The sequence below is a fragment of the Crotalus tigris genome, unplaced genomic scaffold (genome assembly GCF_016545835.1).
Source record: "Crotalus tigris isolate CLP2741 ecotype Arizona unplaced genomic scaffold, ASM1654583v1 scf7180000017744.3724543626:3957646, whole genome shotgun sequence".
NCBI lineage: Eukaryota > Metazoa > Chordata > Lepidosauria > Squamata > Viperidae > Crotalus > Crotalus tigris.
In genome coordinates this window covers 1,225,673-1,247,067 of record NW_024096611.1, presented here as the reverse complement: position 1 = coordinate 1,247,067, position 21,395 = coordinate 1,225,673, and the positions used below count along the sequence as shown (strand labels likewise).

The 21,395-nt window shown below is 35.7% G+C and overlaps 1 protein-coding gene across 20 annotated transcripts in view; it reads right to left on the bottom strand.

Moving 5' to 3' along the window:
- MICAL2 (microtubule associated monooxygenase, calponin and LIM domain containing 2) overlaps positions 1–21,395 on the bottom strand; it is a 129,598-nt gene that overhangs the window by 52,647 nt on the left and 55,556 nt on the right. For 10 of the 20 annotated variants that reach the window (XM_039340316.1, XM_039340319.1, XM_039340314.1 and 7 more), the window contains 9 exons: positions 20,379–20,528; positions 16,815–16,925; positions 16,152–16,412; positions 15,265–15,366; positions 14,787–14,912; positions 12,099–12,200; positions 9,357–9,543; positions 8,570–8,646; positions 6,995–7,094 (listed from right to left, as the gene is read on the bottom strand). In XM_039340316.1, coding sequence (XP_039196250.1) covers positions 6,995–7,094; positions 8,570–8,646; positions 9,357–9,543; positions 12,099–12,200; positions 14,787–14,912; positions 15,265–15,366; positions 16,152–16,412; positions 16,815–16,925; positions 20,379–20,528 — 1,216 coding nt within the window. Of the gene's footprint in view, positions 1–760; positions 7,095–8,569; positions 8,647–9,356; positions 9,544–12,098; positions 12,201–14,786; positions 14,913–15,234; positions 15,367–16,151; positions 16,413–16,814; positions 16,926–20,378; positions 20,529–21,395 lie in introns of those variants that run through there. The other 10 variants (XM_039340332.1, XR_005556372.1, XM_039340331.1 and 7 more) reach the window with 10 other exon arrangements.

Here is a 21,395-nt window from a genome sequence, read left to right as displayed (position 1 = left end):
TTTGTTTCTCAAACACATTTCCTGCCACTTAAACACAGTAAAAACTTTAATCAAGTAAAAACTTTATTAGCACAAATAGCTGCAAATAAAGTTAATCAAATTCTCTCATAGCTAAAAATGGCAGTCTGAAGCTTTCATTACCCATTTTTTTAAAAAAAATACTTTGATTAAAGGGGAAAAAAACCATTTACTGAAAGTAAAGAGTTAGAAATGTTACCAAAGCCCCAATTTCTCAAAATTCAGATGAGAGTCTGCAAAAAGTGATCGTTTGTCAGAATATATTCTACATTTGCACTAAAGACTTCCATTTCCAGATAGGAAGGAAGTGCCATATATAGGACTGAGCACAACATTGTAAAATGAGATCTGCAAATATCAGGGCACCCACCAGGTGGCAGAGTTCAGTGGCTTCTTACTGCCATCTAGTGGTTGCAAAAATTTTATAGCACATATTTTGCAGTCATTTGGCAACATTTAAAATGTCTTTCAGGAACATAGGAAAGCCCACACAGAGTGCTTAAGAAGCATTGTACCAAAACCAGAAAAGTAGCAAAGGTGAAACTCAGTGGTGGGATTCAGCCAGTTTGCACACAACTTCAGCAGAATCAGTGGCTATTTTTTTGTTGCCTAGGCCCAGAATGGACTTTTGGAAGTGGCATCCACACAGAGAATCGGTTGTTCACATATTTGAATCCCACCACTGGTGAAACTGTGTGTATTCAATGCAGTTTGTTAAAAAGGAAGAAAAGATGCAACAGTATTTAGGAGAATTGAATTTATTTCTTAACAGCCAATTTAGAAAGTTAAACATTAAATCTGTGCAAAATACAAATTTTCATGTGAAATTTTTATATACATTTTTTTAAAAAAAGAACACTCTAACAAAAATGCTTAATTAGTTCCAGAAACACTTTAAGTAACAAGGAGTAGAGAAAGAGAATCCCCACTGGTACTGTTTAAGAGATGAGTAGATCTGCAATAGAAATAAGTAAAGTAGAGAGAAAATTTTCATTCAGATGTCCCCCGTACCCCAAACATGCAGAGAAGTTTTGTTAATCAAGTAAAAAAGGTACCATTCTGTTAGGACACCTGCACCCTTTCCTAATCTTTCCTTTGGGAGTTTATGGGTTCTGTATGTGCTAAGCTTTGGGTGATTCGTTACAAAACATTAAGCAGATATTGACCAATAAAAACCAGCAAAATTGTACATTTTAAACAAAATCCAAGTTGAATATTGTTCGTCAGCATCAAAGTAAGTAGAAAGAGTGGTATAAATTTCTAAAATTTCTAAAGCCAAGAAAAATGGGTTTTGTTTAGCACACTTAAGAGATTAAAATCAGTTTGTTACTTTGGAAATAGGAACACGAAACATAGTTGGATGAGTAAGAATTTTAATAGTATATGATTGAGTTTGGGATTCTCTATTCAGAAAGTATCAACTAAGTCATCTGCTGTGCTTTTTTCCCTAGCTTCTTTGTATTATCCATTACTTTTGTGAATTGCAAAATCAGACTGATTCCTTCCAATTCCAGAATATTTAGAATTATTTTCCTGAACAAGCAGAGAAATTCTTATTTCTACTGTCAACTCTACCAATAAATAAACCTGGTGTGTTATCTAGCTCTGTTCTATCCTTTCAGACTTAATAAGGCTGGCAGAAGGACAGAAAAAAGCCAACTATAAACAAGAAAACCCACTAGCAAAGAAGGATAGAATTCTTCTTTTCTTATGAAAATAGCCTCGTCTCCTAGAGGGAAAACATGCATCTTTCTCTTGTGAATAGTTTCTCCTCATGATAGGAATGGTAATGATTCCTCATAGAATGTCTTTCTATTTCAGAGTTCTGAGAGACCATTTTGGAAAAAGTAAAGTAATATATCACTTTAAGCACTTAAGTGCTTAAGATACGTTTCATAATAGCTTTCTCAATTCTTAGGGAAAAGATGATGATGAAACAGAATTGAGAGAGGGATATATGGGAGGAGGGCTGTTCTGTCTGTTTTGTCCTCTAGGTCAGAGGTCCCCAACCTTTTGGGCACCAGGGACCAGTTCTGTGGAGAGGTTTTTCCGCAGATCGGAGGGGGCGTGGTTTTGTGTGCTGCCTGCATCCTGCGGATGGGGCTTTGCTTGTTTGTGCGGATCGGTTGCTGGCATGCCGTGGCCCGCTAGTGGTCCACAGACCAGGGGTTGGGAACCCCTGCTCTAGGCCTTTACATTTGTAAGCAGAAGCTTGTAAAATATATGTGTTATGCTGATATCACAGCAATATGAATCTGCATTTGAGATAAATGCATGAAAGTTCCTTAAGGAATAAAAGCTGCATCTTTCAGTTTCCAGACTTTACTTAAATCTTTGTATTGTACTGAATGAATGTTAGAAACCATCAGGGATTCATTCATTTCTATATAGTTATTGTTAAAGTGATTTGTAAAACTAAAAGACCATTCCCCTAATCATTTTTTTCCTAATATTTATTAGACCAAGGGCTAAAGTTTAAAGAGATGCAAAGAAGGAATAAAAAATCCATAGAAATGCCTTATGATTTAATTTAAATAATTTCTTTTTCAAAAGTTTGGAATGCATGCAGAAAGATAATAGCTACAATGCAGAGAGGAAGCACTTGGAAAGAAGCACTTGGACTGTCAGTTACAAAGCAGGGTAAGTGATCATGCAGATTCTTATTGTGTATTTAGAACACACACACACACACACTTACATACTACTCTAGTATGTTTAAAATTAGTAGGGAGTATTAGGGATTCATCACAACACAGAGAAAAAGAAGCATAGAGAATAATAATCTTACACCAGAAATAGTTCAGCCAGTGAGGGGCTGTAGCACTGGAATGTTGAAATGAACTAAAGACAACGTAAAATATTGGAAAAAGAAAGTAGTCAGAACAAGTAACTGCAAATCTTTGCTTACATAACACTAGATACATTGCACTGATACTGTAAGGTAGAACAAATGAACAGTAACTCTTCTTTCTCATCAACCAAAAATATTAAATAACTACATTTATTAAATTTCAAGTATCAAATAATAGTAGTTATCAAAGACTCTTTGAAATAGCAACTGACTTCAAACAATCAACTTCAAATATGACTAACCCAAAATAAATGATTCTGCATTTATTTGAGACTGAATTTGGACTTACATGTACAATATATTGGTCACATCTCCTTTTTTTAACTCCAAAGCCCCCTCTAAAGCTTTGCAAAGAAACCTTCATTGAATGTGCAAATGATAAGTAACAAAATACTGTAACCAAATAGAACATGGTTATTTGTGTGCATGTGACTGGACATAATTCGAAAGAAAATTCTGGCTTTTTACAGTGATCCAACACACTTTGGAAAATGGTTCAGAAATAGTCCCCCTTAGAGTGAGATAAACAACTGGATAGACAAAATTATACTGTGTAATGATTATCAGTGGCTTCAAACAGTGTAAATGGACCATTTCCTTTTCTGTGCATTGCATTCAAACTATTAGATAATAGTGGAAGTGCTTGAAGAGTTTCATTTGTGGTAAATTTTTGATACACAAATCAGCTGATGTTGTCATTATTAACTAATGATTGTGCAACTAAAAATCAAATTATAGGCAAATAAAATATGAACATAATTTAATAAGGTTTAAATGTACCTTACATTTAAAGAAATGTAAGAAACAGTCAAGCAAGCAGTGCAAAATATATTTATGTTCTGTTATTTCTTCACCCTGAAGTTGCCCTAAAATCATTTGTAGATTTTGGGTGTACATTGGCCACTCTGACGCTTCATTCCCTGAGTTTGAGATATGCAATAGCTGAATTGCAAGAATAGCGGCAGATATAGATACAGTAAGTTGGTCACAAGCAGAGCGCTGTCATTTTTCAGGTTCAGCTTATGATATGGACCGCAGAGTTGTATCCATCAGCCAGCACAAGATGCTGCTAGATCAAATTTCCCTTCTCTTACACCTTAAGTGAGAATTGGAAACTCTGAAAAAGGCATAAGGGGGGAAAGAACACTGGAAACTGTTGCATGAGCAGAAACTATGTGCTAGGGAGTCCTTGAAATAACTACAGAAAAGTTTAGTTGAGAAATAATAGATAGACAGCTGGGAAAACCTGGGTGGGGAGCAGAGAGGCCAAGCAGGAAGGCAAGTCTGGAAGATCATGTTCAGATAGCCAGACTCGGGGTCAGGAGTGGGGAGCTTTACTAGCTAGGAGGAAACCGGCAGGCTTGCCCAGAGCCAGGCTCAAAGCCATGGTGGGCAAGATTAAGGGATTAGAGCAGGAAAGTTCCAGAAGCTGGTCTTACAGGAGAGCACCCTGGAACCATGGGGTGCCTACGTAGGCTGCTGCTTCCTTCCTGCCTTTACAAGTCTATATGATAGGCTGCTCTCTTCTAGAAGAATACCAAGAAAAGCATGGCAATCAGGGGGAAAGGAAATTCAGGGATGGTTTGTTGCTGGTTTGTCAAATTTGTAATCCCAGACCAACCCGAACAGTTGTCAAATACTGTCTTACTTTGCCTGGGCAAGTCAGTAGCCCAACCATAGGCAGTACAATTGGATGGCAAGATGAGTGGCCAGAATAGTCTCAAAAGACTAGTCACGTGAGAGTAGGAAACACGCTTTACAGCTTCCCTACCTCTGCTGGACTCATCACTGCAGAAGAGATGTGACCAGAAGTCTACATGGTAGGCTGCTCTCTTCTAGAAGAATACCAAGAAATGTATGGCAATCAGGGGGAAAGGAATCCAGGTCCAAGGGATAAGGGATGGAGAATCAAGTCTCTCCATTGTTAAAAGAAGCCTTGTTTATTGGTATAGCAGTAACTGAGTTTCCACAGTCCATTCTGGCTTCTAATAATTCAGCTTCCCTTTCCACCCTGTTCTTCCCTAGATCTAGTCCCCTACTCCATGGTGCAGACATCTCATCTGTCACATGATGCACATCTGGGCATGCTTCCTAGGAACCTAAAAGCAACACTGTGCCTAGACAAGCTAGCAACAGAATTGAGTTCTCAATGGGTTCCGGCTTTCTGTTCAGCTGATGGCACAATTACTGTTATAGCAAGGAAGAACTCATTGGGTTTTATTCCTTTACTGTTTCAGTGGGTTCACAATATCACAGCATTTGAGAACTCATGGTAGGACCACCAAATATTCTTACATGTAAGCAAATCTTTAACAGAGCAAAAATTAACCTTTTTAAAATAATAATAATCATGTAAAAAAGCCTCTTTTCATCGTTGTTCATTTAATTAAAGATTATTGTCATGTAATGTGCTTAATACTACATCTCTCCATTCCAATGAAATAAATAGGGCAATTTTCCAAGTAAGAATTCATGAGAATAAAGGTTAAAACAGAACAGCATGTATATTTAAGAATGGTTCCAATGTACCAGTTAATCCTTTAACAGGCTAGCTCTAAATTAAATCTTTAGTAATGGGTTTTATGAAGTTGTTTTTAACCTGTTTAACGACAAGTTAACATTCCATTATACAAATAATATTTATGTAATTGAATAGCCACAGGAAGGGTATAGAGAACCAGCCATATATTCCAGGAGAACTATTTTTCTCTCAGTCAAAAGTCAAATTGGTTTTAGTCTCAGGAGTCAACAGATGTGATCATGTGAACCTTTTACAGAATGTGCAACCTAATAGTGGGACTTTGTTTTCTACAGCTATTTCCCAAGAACAAGCATGTATTCTTCACTGATAAAGTAGGCCAAAAAGACAGCCAATTAAAAGGATCCTATTAATTATCTTAAATTTATCCACAGATATCTCCTGTGTAAAATTTCTCTACGGCAAAATAAATTTATACTTTTTCTCTTTCAGCCAAATGTGGCTTTTATATCAAGTTAATCTATTATAATTCTCAGCTATATCCTAATTTCTATGAGACTCTATGGTGTCAAAAAGATCTATGAAGTCAGTCCCTCTTTCTCTCAAATTATTCCATTTTTATATTATTCTGATCCTTTCAACTTTCAAAAGATTGATTGAGAAAAAGTATTCTAACATAGATACATCTTACCTTCCATATCAGCTCTAAGTCATCTCTAATATAAATTAACAAAATTGCCCCTTGATTTGAGAAAAAATAAATATAGGCTATTGCTGTACTTTGGTTTACTTTAATCAATTCATGTCTAATATTTACTCTTTGAATTCATTCATAAATATTATAGAAAATGCCCAAAAGGTTTATCAAAGAGACGTCAATACAATTATTATGGGCTACGTATACCTTTGATTTTTTTTAAAAAAATGATGCAGACAGTAGCCCCATAGATAAAGCAAAAGGTAGAAAAAGTATGTGCCACCTTCAGTTTTCAAAAAAAACCCCACATAGTAAAAATTTGCTATTGCCTTATGTATGAAAGTTCCTCCTTTCACAGTCATTAAAATAAGAATATAAAAATGTAAACATAAAGGAATATCTGTTTTTTAACTAGAAATAAATCCATTCAATTTTTTTTAAAAAAAACTATAAAATTATCCTTCATAGCGTCTCCATGGTTGGGAAATGATTTCGGACACTAATATTCATGATCCAATAAAAAAATAATGATTTTTCAATTGCACCATGGAGTTCTGGGCTCATTTAAAGCATCCACTGAATTGAAATGTTTATATTTGTGCAAAACCCAAAAACTGTTTGTTTTGGAAATCTGAAAGGCACAACCAAGACTCAGAAGAATTTTAAAGCTTGAAAAATTTCTTCACCAATTCAAGCGTACCCTCATATGACAACTCCACTTCCCCGTAAAAATGGCCAAGTAACTCCTGAAGCACAAAAAGGAATGGCATGCTAAAGCTTAGGAGTTCATACAAGTAGATATAGTTGTATGCATTGTCCCTGAAATGAAGTCTGGTTGCGTGCAGGAAACCATGCATCCAGTTAGAGAGGCGTCTTGGAAGATCAAGCAGATCCCTGGTCACCTTAAGAGGCCAGCCTAGAGTTTTCCCAAAGAATGAAGACAGGATACCTGACGACTGGTCATCTGAGCTGCTACTAGTAGCAAAAGCACTTTCTGAGCTAGTTTCTTGACACATGGGTTCTTGATGCCTCTGAAATCCCGCTTCCTCCTTTAAACAGAAATAGGTTAACAGGATGCTCAACTTCAATATTTCAAATATTAAACATTATTTATTTATTGTCTACATTTGTACCCTGCCACAATTCAGAGACTCTCTAGATTGCAAAATATTTTTTTGCAATGAGTTTTGGGTAATCTCCAAAATACAATTTACTTTGTATCAGTGCTTCAACTTAGAGAGTGTCATCCTGATGGCCAACTAACTCCAAATATTTTCCATTGACTTTAAGTTATAAACAGATATCAATTATCAGAATCAAGGTAGACATAAAGGTCATGTCTTATTTCTTTTCCCTAGTATGTCCTTTCAAAAAACTAAAAAGAAAAGCCTTGGAAAGGCTGCAAGAAAGAGAGAATGCAAAGGATATTTAATACTTTCTCTTTTTGATAACTAGAAAAAATGGCAGCTCAGGGAAGGAAAACATGCAATTAAGGTTATTTCTTTGCTTATCATCATGTTTTCCAGTAAAAATTGAAAAGACATTAGAATGTATTTGACATGACTAGGCTAGCAAAATAATGTAGTGGGCTTGTTAAAATAATGGAACCATCAAAAATCTCATTGGTGTTTTGAAGTCCAAAGAACAATCATTTGCAATTCTTACATATTTCAGCTCCTCTTCTTCTGCATGTGGCACAAAGACATACTTTGATATAAATGTTTTAAAGCTAGAATAGCCCACAGACTGAACAAAAATGTCTCTGAATGTATCAGTTCAATTTTGCTAAGAGAGAGACAACATTTTGGATATCCAGTGATCACTCCTATGAAGTTCACGTGTAAAGGAGTCTCTGCTAGAGTAACTTGATGAGGATGGTTTCCCTTTTATGTACCACTTCCACTGAGCTGGAATTTGTCTTTTTATAATCTTGCTACTCTGTCATACTCTGGTAGAAATATATATATATATTTTCTCCCGCGTAAAATTGGAAGTGTCTTGGCAACGTTTCGACAAAGTCCCATTTGTCATCTTCAGGCTGGTGTTTTCGGCTTCATGCTTCTAGGAGCAATGTGTGATTGTAGCTGTTTCTTCCTTTTAACTGCCAGTGGGGGTATGAACTGATTCACCATCTCAAATCCCCCTGCAACTCAGACTAACCCGAGCACAACAAAGCCCCCACCCAAACAGAACACTCCCCCATCCAATCAGAGCACAGCCAACCCCCCATCCAATCAGAGCACAGCCAAGCCCCTAACCAATCAGAGCACATCTCCACCCAATCAGAACACAGCCAAGCTCCCATCCAATCAGTTCATACCCCCACTGGCAGTTAAAAGGAAGAAACAGCTATGATCACATATTGCTCCTAGAAGCATGAAGCCGAAAACACCAGCCTGAAGATGATGAATGGGAGTTCGTTGAAACGTTGCCAAGACACTTCCAATTTTACACGGGAGAAAACCCGAATAACCAAAGACCTACATACAAACACCTGCGAAAACCTCAGAAAACAAATATATACCTTTATTTCCGCTCTCTTCTTTCTCTGCGTATTCTTTGTTTTACATTGTGCAAAATGAAGCTTGCAGTAAAAATTACCTGAAAAATAAAAGGAATGCTTTTAGCTTTTGTCTCTTCCCCTATGCAATCTACCAATTAGTAGACCTGACAGATGGAATGGGAGAATGTAAAGAGGGTAAAACTTCAAATTTAAGTTACTTTAAGTACTTTATTTAAAACCTTTTGAAAAGAAGTGCTTTCATTAAATAAAAGTCTTTTACATGAGGAAAGTTTATTTCCTTATTCTACCAACTTGAATGGTCTTACCTTAGGATATTGAAGCCTTGGCAAAGAGGCTAAAATCCCACATGTGATATTTTTGCTGTTGATAATGAAGATGCTATCCTTGCTTGGTTTCATATAGCCCACCCCTTAACATTTAGTTTAATCTTATCTATGAATAGTAGACACATACAATCAAAATATGCTTAGTGTACATTGTACTTGCATCAATACCTAAATATTTCTGAGGGATCCTTGATGCTCTCTGAGCTTGGTTGTTTTCTTGAAGATGTTTCATTACCTAAGCTAAAAAGCACCATAGGTGCTAATCCTACTATCCAACTACTGTATATAGTACTTCTAGTCCTACTATCAATGCGACAAGCACTGATGATGTTACATAGTTTAAGTATTGAAATGTCTGCAAGAAAACAACCAACCTCAGAGAGCATCAAGGACCCTGATGCTACAAATATTCTCCTTTATTGATAAATATTTTTAAATAGTTTATTTTAGATCTGCATTACCTTCTTCTGCATCAAAGGTATATGTTGCTAGGCGGAGAGTGGTCGCACATATGACACATCTGAAGCATTCTCGGTGGAAGAAGTGGCCTTCCGCGCTCAATCGTTCCATGATATAAACTCTTCTCTTACAAAAATAGCAGATATCACTCCCACCTATTGTCTGAGGAAATTCTCTTTTCAAAGATCCCTGTTGAAAAAATTAAAATATATTGGTAATATCTGAATAACGTTTGTATAACTGTTTGATTAATTTCATCACAAAAAGTTCTTTAAGAAGAAAAACTAAGAGTTTAATGAACAACAGGATATTGTTACTTACATGTTTTTTTTTTAGTCAGAACTGTTTTATGCCATTTTGTATTTTCTTGCCTATTAGCCACATTCTGCATCCTGGCAAAATACTGTATATTTAAATAGTATACAGGTAGTCCACAACTTACAACCATTTGTTTAGTGTCCATTCAAAATTACAAGGGTACTAAAAAAGTGACTTATGACCATTTTTCACACTTATGACTATTGCAACATCCCCATGGTCACGTGATCAAAATTTGGACACCTGGCAACTGTTTATATTTATGATGGTTTCAGTGTTCTGGGGTCATGTGATCACTTTTTGCAATCTTCTGACAAGCAAAGCCAGATGCACATAACAATCTTGTTACTAACTTAACAATGGCAGTGATTCACTTAATATCTGTGGCAAGAAATGGGGCAAAACTCATTTAACAATAGAAATTTTCAATTGTAGTTGTAAATCGAGAACTACCCATAGTGTCATAGCAAACCATGTATTTATTGGGCTGTGTTTAGACTGCTACCGTATACTGTAGAAGGAATAGTAATTCAGTAGGTCTTATGGCTAAATGGTGGAGCAGGCTTTCCGTGGTATGTGCTGTGAATGCCCATGTGAAGCTACTTACAGCTAGAGAAGTAGAAGAGCCAAAAACTCTGGAATTAACTCCTACCAGTAGGCTAATCAGTCTTTTTGATATGCTGTCAAGAGAAATCTTAAAACATACTTTTATGTTCCCACTTCCTCTCCACAGTAATTTGCTAGCAAATTCTAATTGCTGGTGCCATCTTTTATGTATTTTCAGCTACTTCCTGGTTTAATGTTTATGATCCTTGTTCATGATGTTAGATGGCTTTATTAAGTTAGTATGGTAAAAGGTTTTTAAATATTCATTTTTGGTGCGGTTTCGGTCATCAGTTGCATTTTTAATTCTCTTGAACGACACAGCAACGTAAGGTTGCCTTCACAGCATCTTTGTAGTGCTGGAATGAATGACCTCAAGGTCTCTTTTCAGTCTCCAGTTCACTCTAGAACAAATGACAAGGCATTCAGTGGTCATCCATTTTGATGATTTATCCACCTACTACTCTGATAATTCGGGAGTCAATGCTCATGGATCCACATGATCCAAAAGCTCCAGGTTTGAGACATGGACTTGCTAACAAATACCAAGGCTGGAGCAGAAGGCACAAATATGAAATTTCTCCAATTGATTGATGTATTGTCAATACCAAGTCCAAGATTCACATCCATATATGAAAGAAGGAATAATGATAGCTTCTGTAGACTTTCAGCTTTGTGGAGATACAGACATTGTGTTGTTTGATGATTCTGGTATGCATTCAGCCAGAGCCTGAATGGCCTTGCTGATCTTGGAGTCAATTTCTTTGTCCAAAGACCCATCGCTTGAGATGATGCATCCCAAATATTTGAAGCTCTTTACATTTGTTTGCTGAGTGTTATCTAAAAAAGGTCTATATTTTTCACTTCTTTCCAAAATGATAGAATGGGGAGAAAATTTCAAATATGGCACCTCCTCAGATTAGCTCAGTAAATGTGCCACAAGGCTTTGTTACTAACAGGCTCAACAGAATAGCTATATAGCTTCATATAAATAATATTCATGCAATTGAATATCCATAGCAAGGTTATATATCCTTTGGAAGTCAATAATCTGAGAAAGAGTTAATTGCAAGACAATGTCTTACGTTCAACAATATTTTTGAATTAATTCTAACTCCAATGTTTATTTATCTTTTTTAATCACTCCTTTATTATTTTTATAAATAACTCAAGGTGTTGAACAAACACAATATTTCTATCTATCTAACAGCCACCTTTTAAGATGGGTTGGGTCGAGACAGAAAGTGACTGGCCTAGTCACCAAACTGGCTTTCCTGTCTAAGGTGGGACTAGAATTCATGGTCTCCTGGTTTCTAGCCTGTTGCCTTAATCCAGTGTTTCCCAAACTTGACAATTTTAAGGCATGTGGACTTCAACTCCCAGAATTCCACAGCCAGCGTTGCTGGCTGTGGAATTCTGGGAGTTGAAGTCCACATGCCTTAAAATTGTCAAGTTTGGGAAACACTGCCTTAATCACTAGACTAAATTAGTGAAATGAATTATTTAATAAAATCTTCTAAATATACAGTATGCAGGGTTGCCTCCACTACATTTTGATAGCAGCTTTTATTTTATTTTTACCCCTCCAAATAAATATGGCTCAAAAGCCCTGCATTGGAATATCATACAGAATACTAACCGTATAAAATATTTAAAAAGCATCTATAAATAAAGGGTCATCAGTGATAGTATGCACTATCTCTACATTCTGCATTTCAGTTTGGTAGTGTCTGAAAAATGGATACATGTAATAGATAGGGTATTAACATAATCACTCTTCATTAAAACGAGTTGCACTCAGTTATGTGTGGGTTAAGGCTTACCAATTGCAAAGATGCAGGTAATGGCTTGTGATCATTCCTGTATAGATTAACAAGGATTTGTGCTACAGCATCTATTCCATGAGACACCTTTCCTATTGTCATCTAATATTTAACAAGGCACAAAGGGGAAAAGAAAGAGAAAAGGTGGAAAATGAAGAAATCTTGCCTTTGAAATTACAATTTAAGGAAAAGCAAAGCAAAGAAATACAGTGAAGCAAAGATGAACAAGCCTAAAGTAAAAAAAGAACAGAACTTAATTACAGAATGCCAATCCCACATAAAACCTAAACATTTATCCCTTACTAAAAAAAATCTAAGATTGTATGAATATCTTTAACGGATGAGTTGTGCGTTTGCATATATTCAAGCACACTCTTCTTAACACAAAAGGCTAGAGAATTAAGTGAAAGCTGCATTCAATTCTGGGCAATGGTTAAATGGCAAGTTTGCTTCTGAAATAATGAAGGTAAAATATTAAAATAATGTTAGTAATAATATTACAGTTATCAACACATATTCCTTTTGACTTCTCAAAAAGGGAATAAAGACTTTTAATAATGTGCCTTGTTGACATAATTCAAACCTTTACAATTATTATACCAAATAAAAATGCAAAAAGTATCTTGTAAAGGGAGGCATTCCTGATGAATATGCTTAAGCATGTTTTCAAAATTGCATGAATTATAAATAAAGGATAAGTTAACAACACCAGTTTTGTATCCTTTGAAGCAAATTATGTCTATTGACACAATTCATATCAATGCTTTAATTTACCAGACATCAGTCATAATGGTAGCTGGTAAAGCAATATAGACATAATTATATGTCTATATATCCTTTATTAAGAAGGATATAAGCTTGCCAAAAATGGGACTTTCTTGCAAAAAGACAATTATTTTTGTCTATATAATTTTAAATAACTTGCTGTTTGTTAATTTGAATATTATTCAAATTAATATTACTCAGTTTTTTAAATATTTAGACAGGTTATTATCAAATATTTAAAATGTAATTCCTGACAGTGAGGACAATCAACCAGTGGAACAGCTTACCCCCAGAAATCGTGGGCGCTCCATCACTGGAGATTTTTAAGAAGGGACTAGACCAGTGGTTCTCAACCTGTGGGTCGGGACCCCATTTGGGGTCGAACGACCATTTCATGGGGGTCGCCAAACAAGGCTGTCCGCCATTTTTTTACCCTTTTCTTTGGTCACACCCCTGGCACCCAGTGATGTATAAGTGGTTGGGGGTCACCACAACATGGGGAACTGTATTATGGGGTCGCAGCATTAGAAAGGTTGAGAACCACTGGACTAGACATTCATCTGTCTGAGACAGTATAGGTTCTCCTGCTTGAGCAGGGGGCTGGACTGGAAGACCTCCAAGGTCCCTTCCAGCTCTATTCTATTCTATTCTATTCTATTCTATTCTGTTCTGTTCTGTTCTGTTCTGTTCTGTTCTGTTCTGTTCTGTTCTGTTCTGCTCTGCTCTGTTCTGTTCAATAACTATCTCCATCATTAGTGAATGGTTGGTATAAGAATGTTTCTGCCTGCTTTGTTATATGAAGTGAGGGTTGAATAAGTCAGGAAAAACATGAAACTAATATGAATGGGTTACTTAAGAAACTGTATGGTTCAGAAAGAGATAGGATCAAAAATAAATGGGCTCTCAATGAATGTGATCTGAATGCATATTTGAGTGAGCAGTACAACAGAAATGTTAGAGGTAATTTAGTTATATAGAGAGAATTAATGAAAATCCATATAATAATGAGAATTAATGAAGACCCATAAGGAAAAGTGAATAGATGAAAGTAAAAGGAAGACTAGGAAAGCAATGGTTGAATATTTTTTTTATCAAAACAAGCACTGTGAGAAGATTAGTATATAAAACAGGATTTGGACATTATGGAAACTAGGTTGATTTGCAAAGATTGAAAATGGTATCAATGTAAACTAGATTTATCTGTATTTCCCTTTCTTGGATTACTTATTTCTTATTCCTTTTCTATATTTTGCATTCCTGAAAGTGAACTGTGGGATGCATATGCTCACATGCATTAAACCATGCTTTCAAAACACTATGTTCCTGAATCATGTTAAACCCCAAACAAGCAAACTGTACTATGGCTTTCTGTAATTTCATTCTGTCTAGATGAAGATAGGAAAACAGGACTGCAAAATAATTAAGACTGGGACATTCTCCCCCCCCCCTGGGGATTTTTGTTATATAAAAAATATGTATTTTTTGTGTTCATGCTACTTCAAAATCATAATCATCATGCTACTTTCTGACCACTGCTATCAGAGAAAATTCTGGGGATTGCAAATAAGGAATTGGAAACCCATGTGGCCTTGAAGCTTACCTGATAATAAGTACAAACATATCTGAACAGCAAATATACAATCATCCTTCTCCCACTGTTTACAGAGGGAAAAGTTATATAATTTCCATTTTTTCTCAGTCCAACATTTTAAAATAGTTTATTAAACAGGATAAGCCAAATTCAAGTTCTGGTGCTGTTTGAAAAGTTTTTAATATCCACTACTTTAGCCTTTTTTTCAAATGAAATATAGCACACACACACACAACTCTGTTCTCTGCAATGTTAGTGAAAGCCAATGTTACACAGGCTTTTTTTTTTTTTAGTGACAATATGAAGCTGAGAGGAAACCTGTTAAAAAATACCTTTTCAGAAAGAATAGCAGAGGAAGCAGAGTTTATAGATGAGGAGGAAGCAGCTGAATCGTGAGATGGCAGACAAGAGGGAGATGGGAGCTGAGAATGAGAGAGACCTTTAGTAGGAAGTGGATTCTGTGTAAAGCAGAAAGAGGAAAAATGGTCCCAAATTATTTACCTGCAAATGTATGTTAAAATTATGGAACTTGCCAACATGCATTAAATTACCAAAGAACATTCTGTTAGCCAGAAGAAAAAAATATTACAGCCATAAATTAAGACAAACATATTGGAAAAAATTGACATGTTGACATTGGCCCTTATCACTTTGTGGCAGACCATGAACAAATTTCCACTTATTTCTTTCTTTTTTTTTTTTAAAATCACATTTAATGAAACGAAGCAAAGTGTTATTAGCCATGAGCTAGCCCTCTTAACCACCAACATAGTTCCTCACCAACTTTGCATTCTCTGCATATTTATTCACCTTGGGGATGTCAACACAACCAAACAAGGAGGCCAGATGAGCTGCTTTCTCTTTAATGCTCTTTTTATGAAATTCTCTATTGGCTATGGACTGAGCTTTTTTCTGTGGCAAGAACAGTAAGGAGAGAAGAAAACTTTGAGTTAGGAAGAAAAAGTAGAAACAATAGAACAAAAGGTAGCAGTTTGGAGAAAAGAAGATTAAGTAACAAAGAGGGCACAGAAATCCAAAGCACTGTTGTGTATACATGAAGTTATCTAGGACATTTAAAGAGCTTCTTTATGGGAAGCTTTGTGCCTGACATCACCCCAATGTGCATTTCTTTCTGGTGCATCTCACCAGCAGATAAGCTTTGCTGCTCTTCCTTTTAAAAACTGTAATGTGGTTTAAAAAAAAGCTTTTTTCCAGGGATTACATTCCATGAACCACGTATGAACAATAATCTTTTAGATAGCATGACTGCATCCCCAGTTTCCATAGCCTGGCTTTGAGATGTCTGGAAGGCTGTTGGTTAAAAAAAGGGAGCCAAATCTTTGTTTGATAAATAAAATTAACAAATATCCATGCAGGACTTAAGAAGTAATGGAGACTTTGATAAGCAATTTAGCTTAATAGCTTACAACTGTCTCTCTCCCCCCCCCCCAGACAGAAGGAAGGGAACTTTCTAGTCAAGTTTCTCCCAAGTTTCATTAACCAATCTAAGGTGTGTGCAATGTCAGTGCAATGTAGAAAAAAAAATATAAAATTATGAGGGATCCTGTGAAAGGAACAAAAAATATGCTTCATGGAATTCCATGGTTCAGAACTGTCCTATATGACTGAATGTGTTTTAGTAGCACAGGAAGAAACCAGAAAGGAAAAAGAAGAGGAAATAGAGGACAGAACGTCACCTGATTAATTTTTTCCTCCACATCCTGAAGGCGCTGAAGCACACCAGAGAGTGCAAGGGCAGCAGGACAGGAAGAGGCAAGCGTTTCAGAGACTCTAGACTTCGGCTCACTTGGTTCTATGCATCTCAAGGGCTTGGCCAGTGGTTGCTCATCAGACAAAGGCTGCAAGGGTTTCCTGACAGTGCAGTCCATCTTAGCTATGGCCTGAGACTGGGAAACGCTGCAGAGGAAACCAGTGGCCTCTCTTCCAACAAAAGGTATCTGCATTGAAATTGGCTAAAATAATCAGAATGTATCCATGCAAACGGGCACTTAATCACACAAACACAAGCCAAATAATTTATTTGGAACAAAAGTTCCCTTTACTCAATAACCACAAACAGCACACATCTGATTATTATAAATTAGATTTCCATTGTCCAATTCTATACTAAAATGATCCTTGAAATTATTTTGCTTTTTCTGATATCCACCCAGGATAGGGAATAATGGTGTGGAATTTTGATGGGAGTTAATCATTGCTGCGTACTATATCATTCATTTGGTATATTTCACATTGTGTTAAAATGACTTTCTAGTGTTTTGGAGTGTATTAATGAGCTTATTGCTAGCATCACACAATCATAGCAATCAAGGGAGTTTTTCCCCCTGAAGAATGCCTACCTGTTTCTTTGATGGAGATGACAGATTATCAGTTGTCTCTTTGGATTTAGCAAAGTGAGGATTTATAGGAGATTCAGAAGAAAGAAACAAGCCTGATCTTTTTACTGGCTCCTTAGATTAAAGAAGTGGAGAACAGCCCGAAAAAAGAACACATTAGAATTAGAACAGAAAGCTAGCATAAAAAAGAAAAGAAGAAGAACCACCAGCAGTAGCATTTTAAAATTTGTGAAATTATAATTTCTGTTTATTCAGTTGCAAATTTAATAATATCTTCTAAATCAGATTGGTACAAACTGGATTGGTAGTTAACATTAAAATGTATACAGAGTCAATTAGGACAGTAGGAAGGGGAAGCTTAACCTTTCTTATCTACTCTGGTCCCAATTAAAATCATTCCCCCAAGCCTCTATTCACATCAATATGAAAGCCAATGGAATAAAAGTCTACATAACTAAGCAAATTGAAGCGAATCTGTTTTCAAAGCACTCACATGTAATATTAAATGTTTTGCTTTAAACAATATTTTTTGTAGGAGGCACCCTAAACAGATGGAAAATCTGGCCCGTGGAATGAATCCCTGAGTTAGGTACTATTCAAATATCTAAACTCTGCAAATTTAAAAAAGTTTTAATCTCTAAAGAAAGAGGACAATATTTGTAAACTACACATAATAAGCACTGCCTCTTCAGATTTTTCACACTGATGGCCATTAGGAATATCATTGCTATCTCTACAGTCAAGCCAACTCTGTTTTAAATTTGATGACTTCTCTCTACCATATGCAACCAATATTCATTGTTGGCGCAAGCAATACATTTTCTCCATTTGAACAATAACTTTTTCAGAATTTTAAAAACCACAATATTCATTAGTCCCTTTTGTATAGCAAACTACCATCACAACTGAGCATATCACTGACAGCTATTCACTAGTTCAATTTTCAAATTATCCTAGACTGCTGTGCATGGTAAAATAACCAGGCAAGCATGTTAATTATCAAGAATATATGTGATCTTTTCAACTGGTGTGGAAACATAAACATAGTTTGAAGAAAAAGGAAGTCTTAAATAAAAAAATAATGATCTCAGTTATCTTGATTTGGTCATCACTTTCTACCAGTACCTAACTTAATCGTAACTTTAAAACTTATATTTATTTATTTTTGGTGACATTGAGTCAGTGTTGAGTCCTAGCAACTGTCTGGAGACAGTTTGCAGTTTTGTTGGTAAGATTTTAGAAGTAAGATTTTTGCTTGCTTCTTCCTAGGCTTAAGAATGAGTGACTAGCTTAAATCAGCCAGTTGTAAATTAGCTTTGAGCAATCATAGAGGTGGAGGTGGAGAAGACAGAAATGTAAACAATTTATTCACAATCTTCATTGTAATGGGAAAATGTGACATTACATATTCACACCTTTTACATGTGGTACAATTGAGAACATCCTCTGTCAATTAGGTGGTGATATGTAAGAGTAGTTTGCTTGCTTCTTCCTAGGCCTAAGAGTGAGTGAGTGGCTTAAATCAGCCATTTGTAAATTAACTTTGAGCAATTATCGAGAATAGCATTGTAGGTAGAGAAGACAGAAATGTAAACAATTTATTCACAATCTTCATTGCAGTAGGAAAATGTGACATTATACATTCACACCTTTTACATGTGGTTCAATTGAGAACATCCTCTGTCAATTAGGCGGTGATATGTAGGAGTTAAAAATACTCTTCTTTTCTGAATATTTTTCATTTCAAGTTCAATAGTAATAGGAATAAAATTAAAATACAGAATACAGAATAACAGAGTTGGAAGGGACCTTAGAGATCTTCTAGTCCAATCTTCTGCTCAAGCAGGAGACCTGATACCATTTCAGACAAGTAGTTGTCCAATCTCGTCTTAAAAGTCTCCGGTGATGGAGCACCCACATCTTCTGAAGGCAACCTGTTCCACTGACTGATTGTCCTAATTGTCAGGAAATTTCTCCTTATTTTTATGTTGGATCTCTTCTTTGATTAGTTTCTATCTATTGCTTCTTGTCTTGACCTCAGGTGCTTTGGAAAATAGGTCGCCCCCTCTTTCCTGTGACAACCCCTCAAATATTGGAAGACTTCTATCATGTCAACCCAGTTCTTTTCATTAGACTAGACATCCTCAACTCCTACAACTGTTCTTCATATGTTTTATCTTCTGGTCCCTCAATCATCTTTATTGTTCTTCTCTGCACTGTTTTACATAATTGTATACACTGAATTTATGTAGGATGTTTCAAACAAGTTTTTCTGCTGGACATTTAAGATTCTGACCAAAAAGCCCAAGCTGATTCAGAATTTTGTCTTGTTTTCTACATGTAATCTTATACTAGAAATATCTGCACATACTTAAGCAGCAACTAGTATGGAGTGTAATGTTCCTAGGAAATCAATTTATTTAAGTAGCAATAAAAATGTGTAACAGAATTTTTACCATTTTGTAATCTTAACCAAAGTATTGCTAACTATCTTAAGAAGCACAGGAATATAAAAAAAATATATTGTTCTATTAAATTATATATATTACATGCTAAGACAGCCCATGTCATTATATTATTTCAAAAATTTTCAGTAACAGGGAAGGAAAGCATCATAAAATTATGTCATACTATCTAGTATCTGAAAGGGATCTTGTTTATCTCAGAATAGGAGCAAATATCTATGTGGCATTTTACCATTATACAAAAAGTACAAAGACAGGAGGAACTCTGAGATGCTTCCTTTTATAATGCCACCAATATTTATATTATCTGCATATCTTTCTAGAAATTTGTATTTCCTATTTATGTGAAGACTCTGAAGCTAATACTGAACTGCATTACCCAGAATCATACTTTTTGAGAGTTGATCAATATCAGTATTCCCTGAAATGCTGTTTGGAAGCAGAATAAAGTTTTGGGATCTTTCTCCTTATATTCAAAACTTAAATAGTAATGTCATGCATATATATTCAGAGGGCCTATGTGCCAGTTGCTCAAAATAGCTGGTTATCCCTCAGAATGATTTGACTCCAATGTTACTATTTGTACTGGGAGCAGTAACAAAGCAGTAACAAGGCCAAAGGAAAGTCTAGTACTGGTCAAATGAAAGCTGATCAAACTAACTAGGCCAGTAGATTCATTTAATCTATCAAGCATAAGATGTACATAGAAAATCCAAAAACAAGCCAAGGTCACAAGGACCAGATCCAGAATATGTGGGCAATAGCATCATGGAAGCTTTGTATAATCAAACATGGAACTTCTGGTGTAGGCATAAGTGCTACATAAAGGGTACTAGGAGTCCAGATTTTATTAACTGCATGGCACTATGAAGGAATTCCTCATCTTACAACACTGATGCCTCAGATATTCACTTCATCTTACTGCATGTTCCACATTTTGTAGCACATAGAGGCCGGAAGAATTCAGCATCTCCACCTCATCTCTGTTTTTGCCAGTATATTCTTATCCCCATTTCTCAACTAACCAAGAAAGTCTGGGCCTTGTCCTGTAGTTGCTCTGCCTTCTTCTCATCTGTATTTATTTATTTGCTTGTTCACTCACCTGTCTCCTTAATGAAACATTGGGCGCATTTTCTTCAAACTTGGCTAAGAGCTGCGTTGCCATTGATTTCACTCTGTTTCGATTTATTGTTTCTTTCAAATCCCTTGCTTGATTACTAGAATTTCTTTCTTGATTTAAATGGTTTGAAGACTATAAGCAAGCAAATGAAGGAAATAAGTATATGTATTTATTCCTCAACCTTAATGACTGCCATTTATGTAGATTTTGTGATGTAAATTTCTTTTTAATCTACATCAAAAATCTACATTTTTTAAAATAAATAATTCAAGATACAAACATACTTACTCTTCCTTCCCCTTATTGTCCCCACAACAACCGCTCTGTAGTAGTACCTTAACTACTAGCCCAAATTGTTCTTTCTTCATTACATTTGTGAACTTGAAAAGCATTCCATATCTTAGTAATCGTAAAGATTCATATAGAAACTGCTCTTCTTTCAAATAGTCTGGACCTGAACTATATAAGGCTTTAAGTAATACTTTAACTGTATTTTGTGAACAAATTAATCGGCAGCGACTACTATACTTTAAGTATAGATTTAATATGGAGTGCTCATGGTCCTTCTGAGACCAACTTCACTGTCTTGTTTTGCTCCACATAAAATATTCATAGACACAAAGGTAGACCTGTATAGAGCCTTGAAGTTTCTAGGATATGTATCATAATATTAAAATCATTGTCTTCCAATGGGTACAAATACTAAAATTGATAAAACATGCCCCTGGCCATTTCTTCAATTTGGTCTCAGAAACAAGAGATAAATCCAAGTCCAAAAATACTCCAAACTAGCTATGTACCCTTCAAGGAGAGTGCAATCCTGTTTAAAATATACATTTCTATGCTTCTTTGGAATTATTGCCTTTCAAATGAGCACCTTCTGCTTCACTTGCAATGAATTATCCCTTATCTATCTCACTACAGACTGCAGGCCACTCAGTGAAGGCATACAATTTCTTGAAAAGTTTATAGAGAAATAGCACATTGATAAATCCAGCA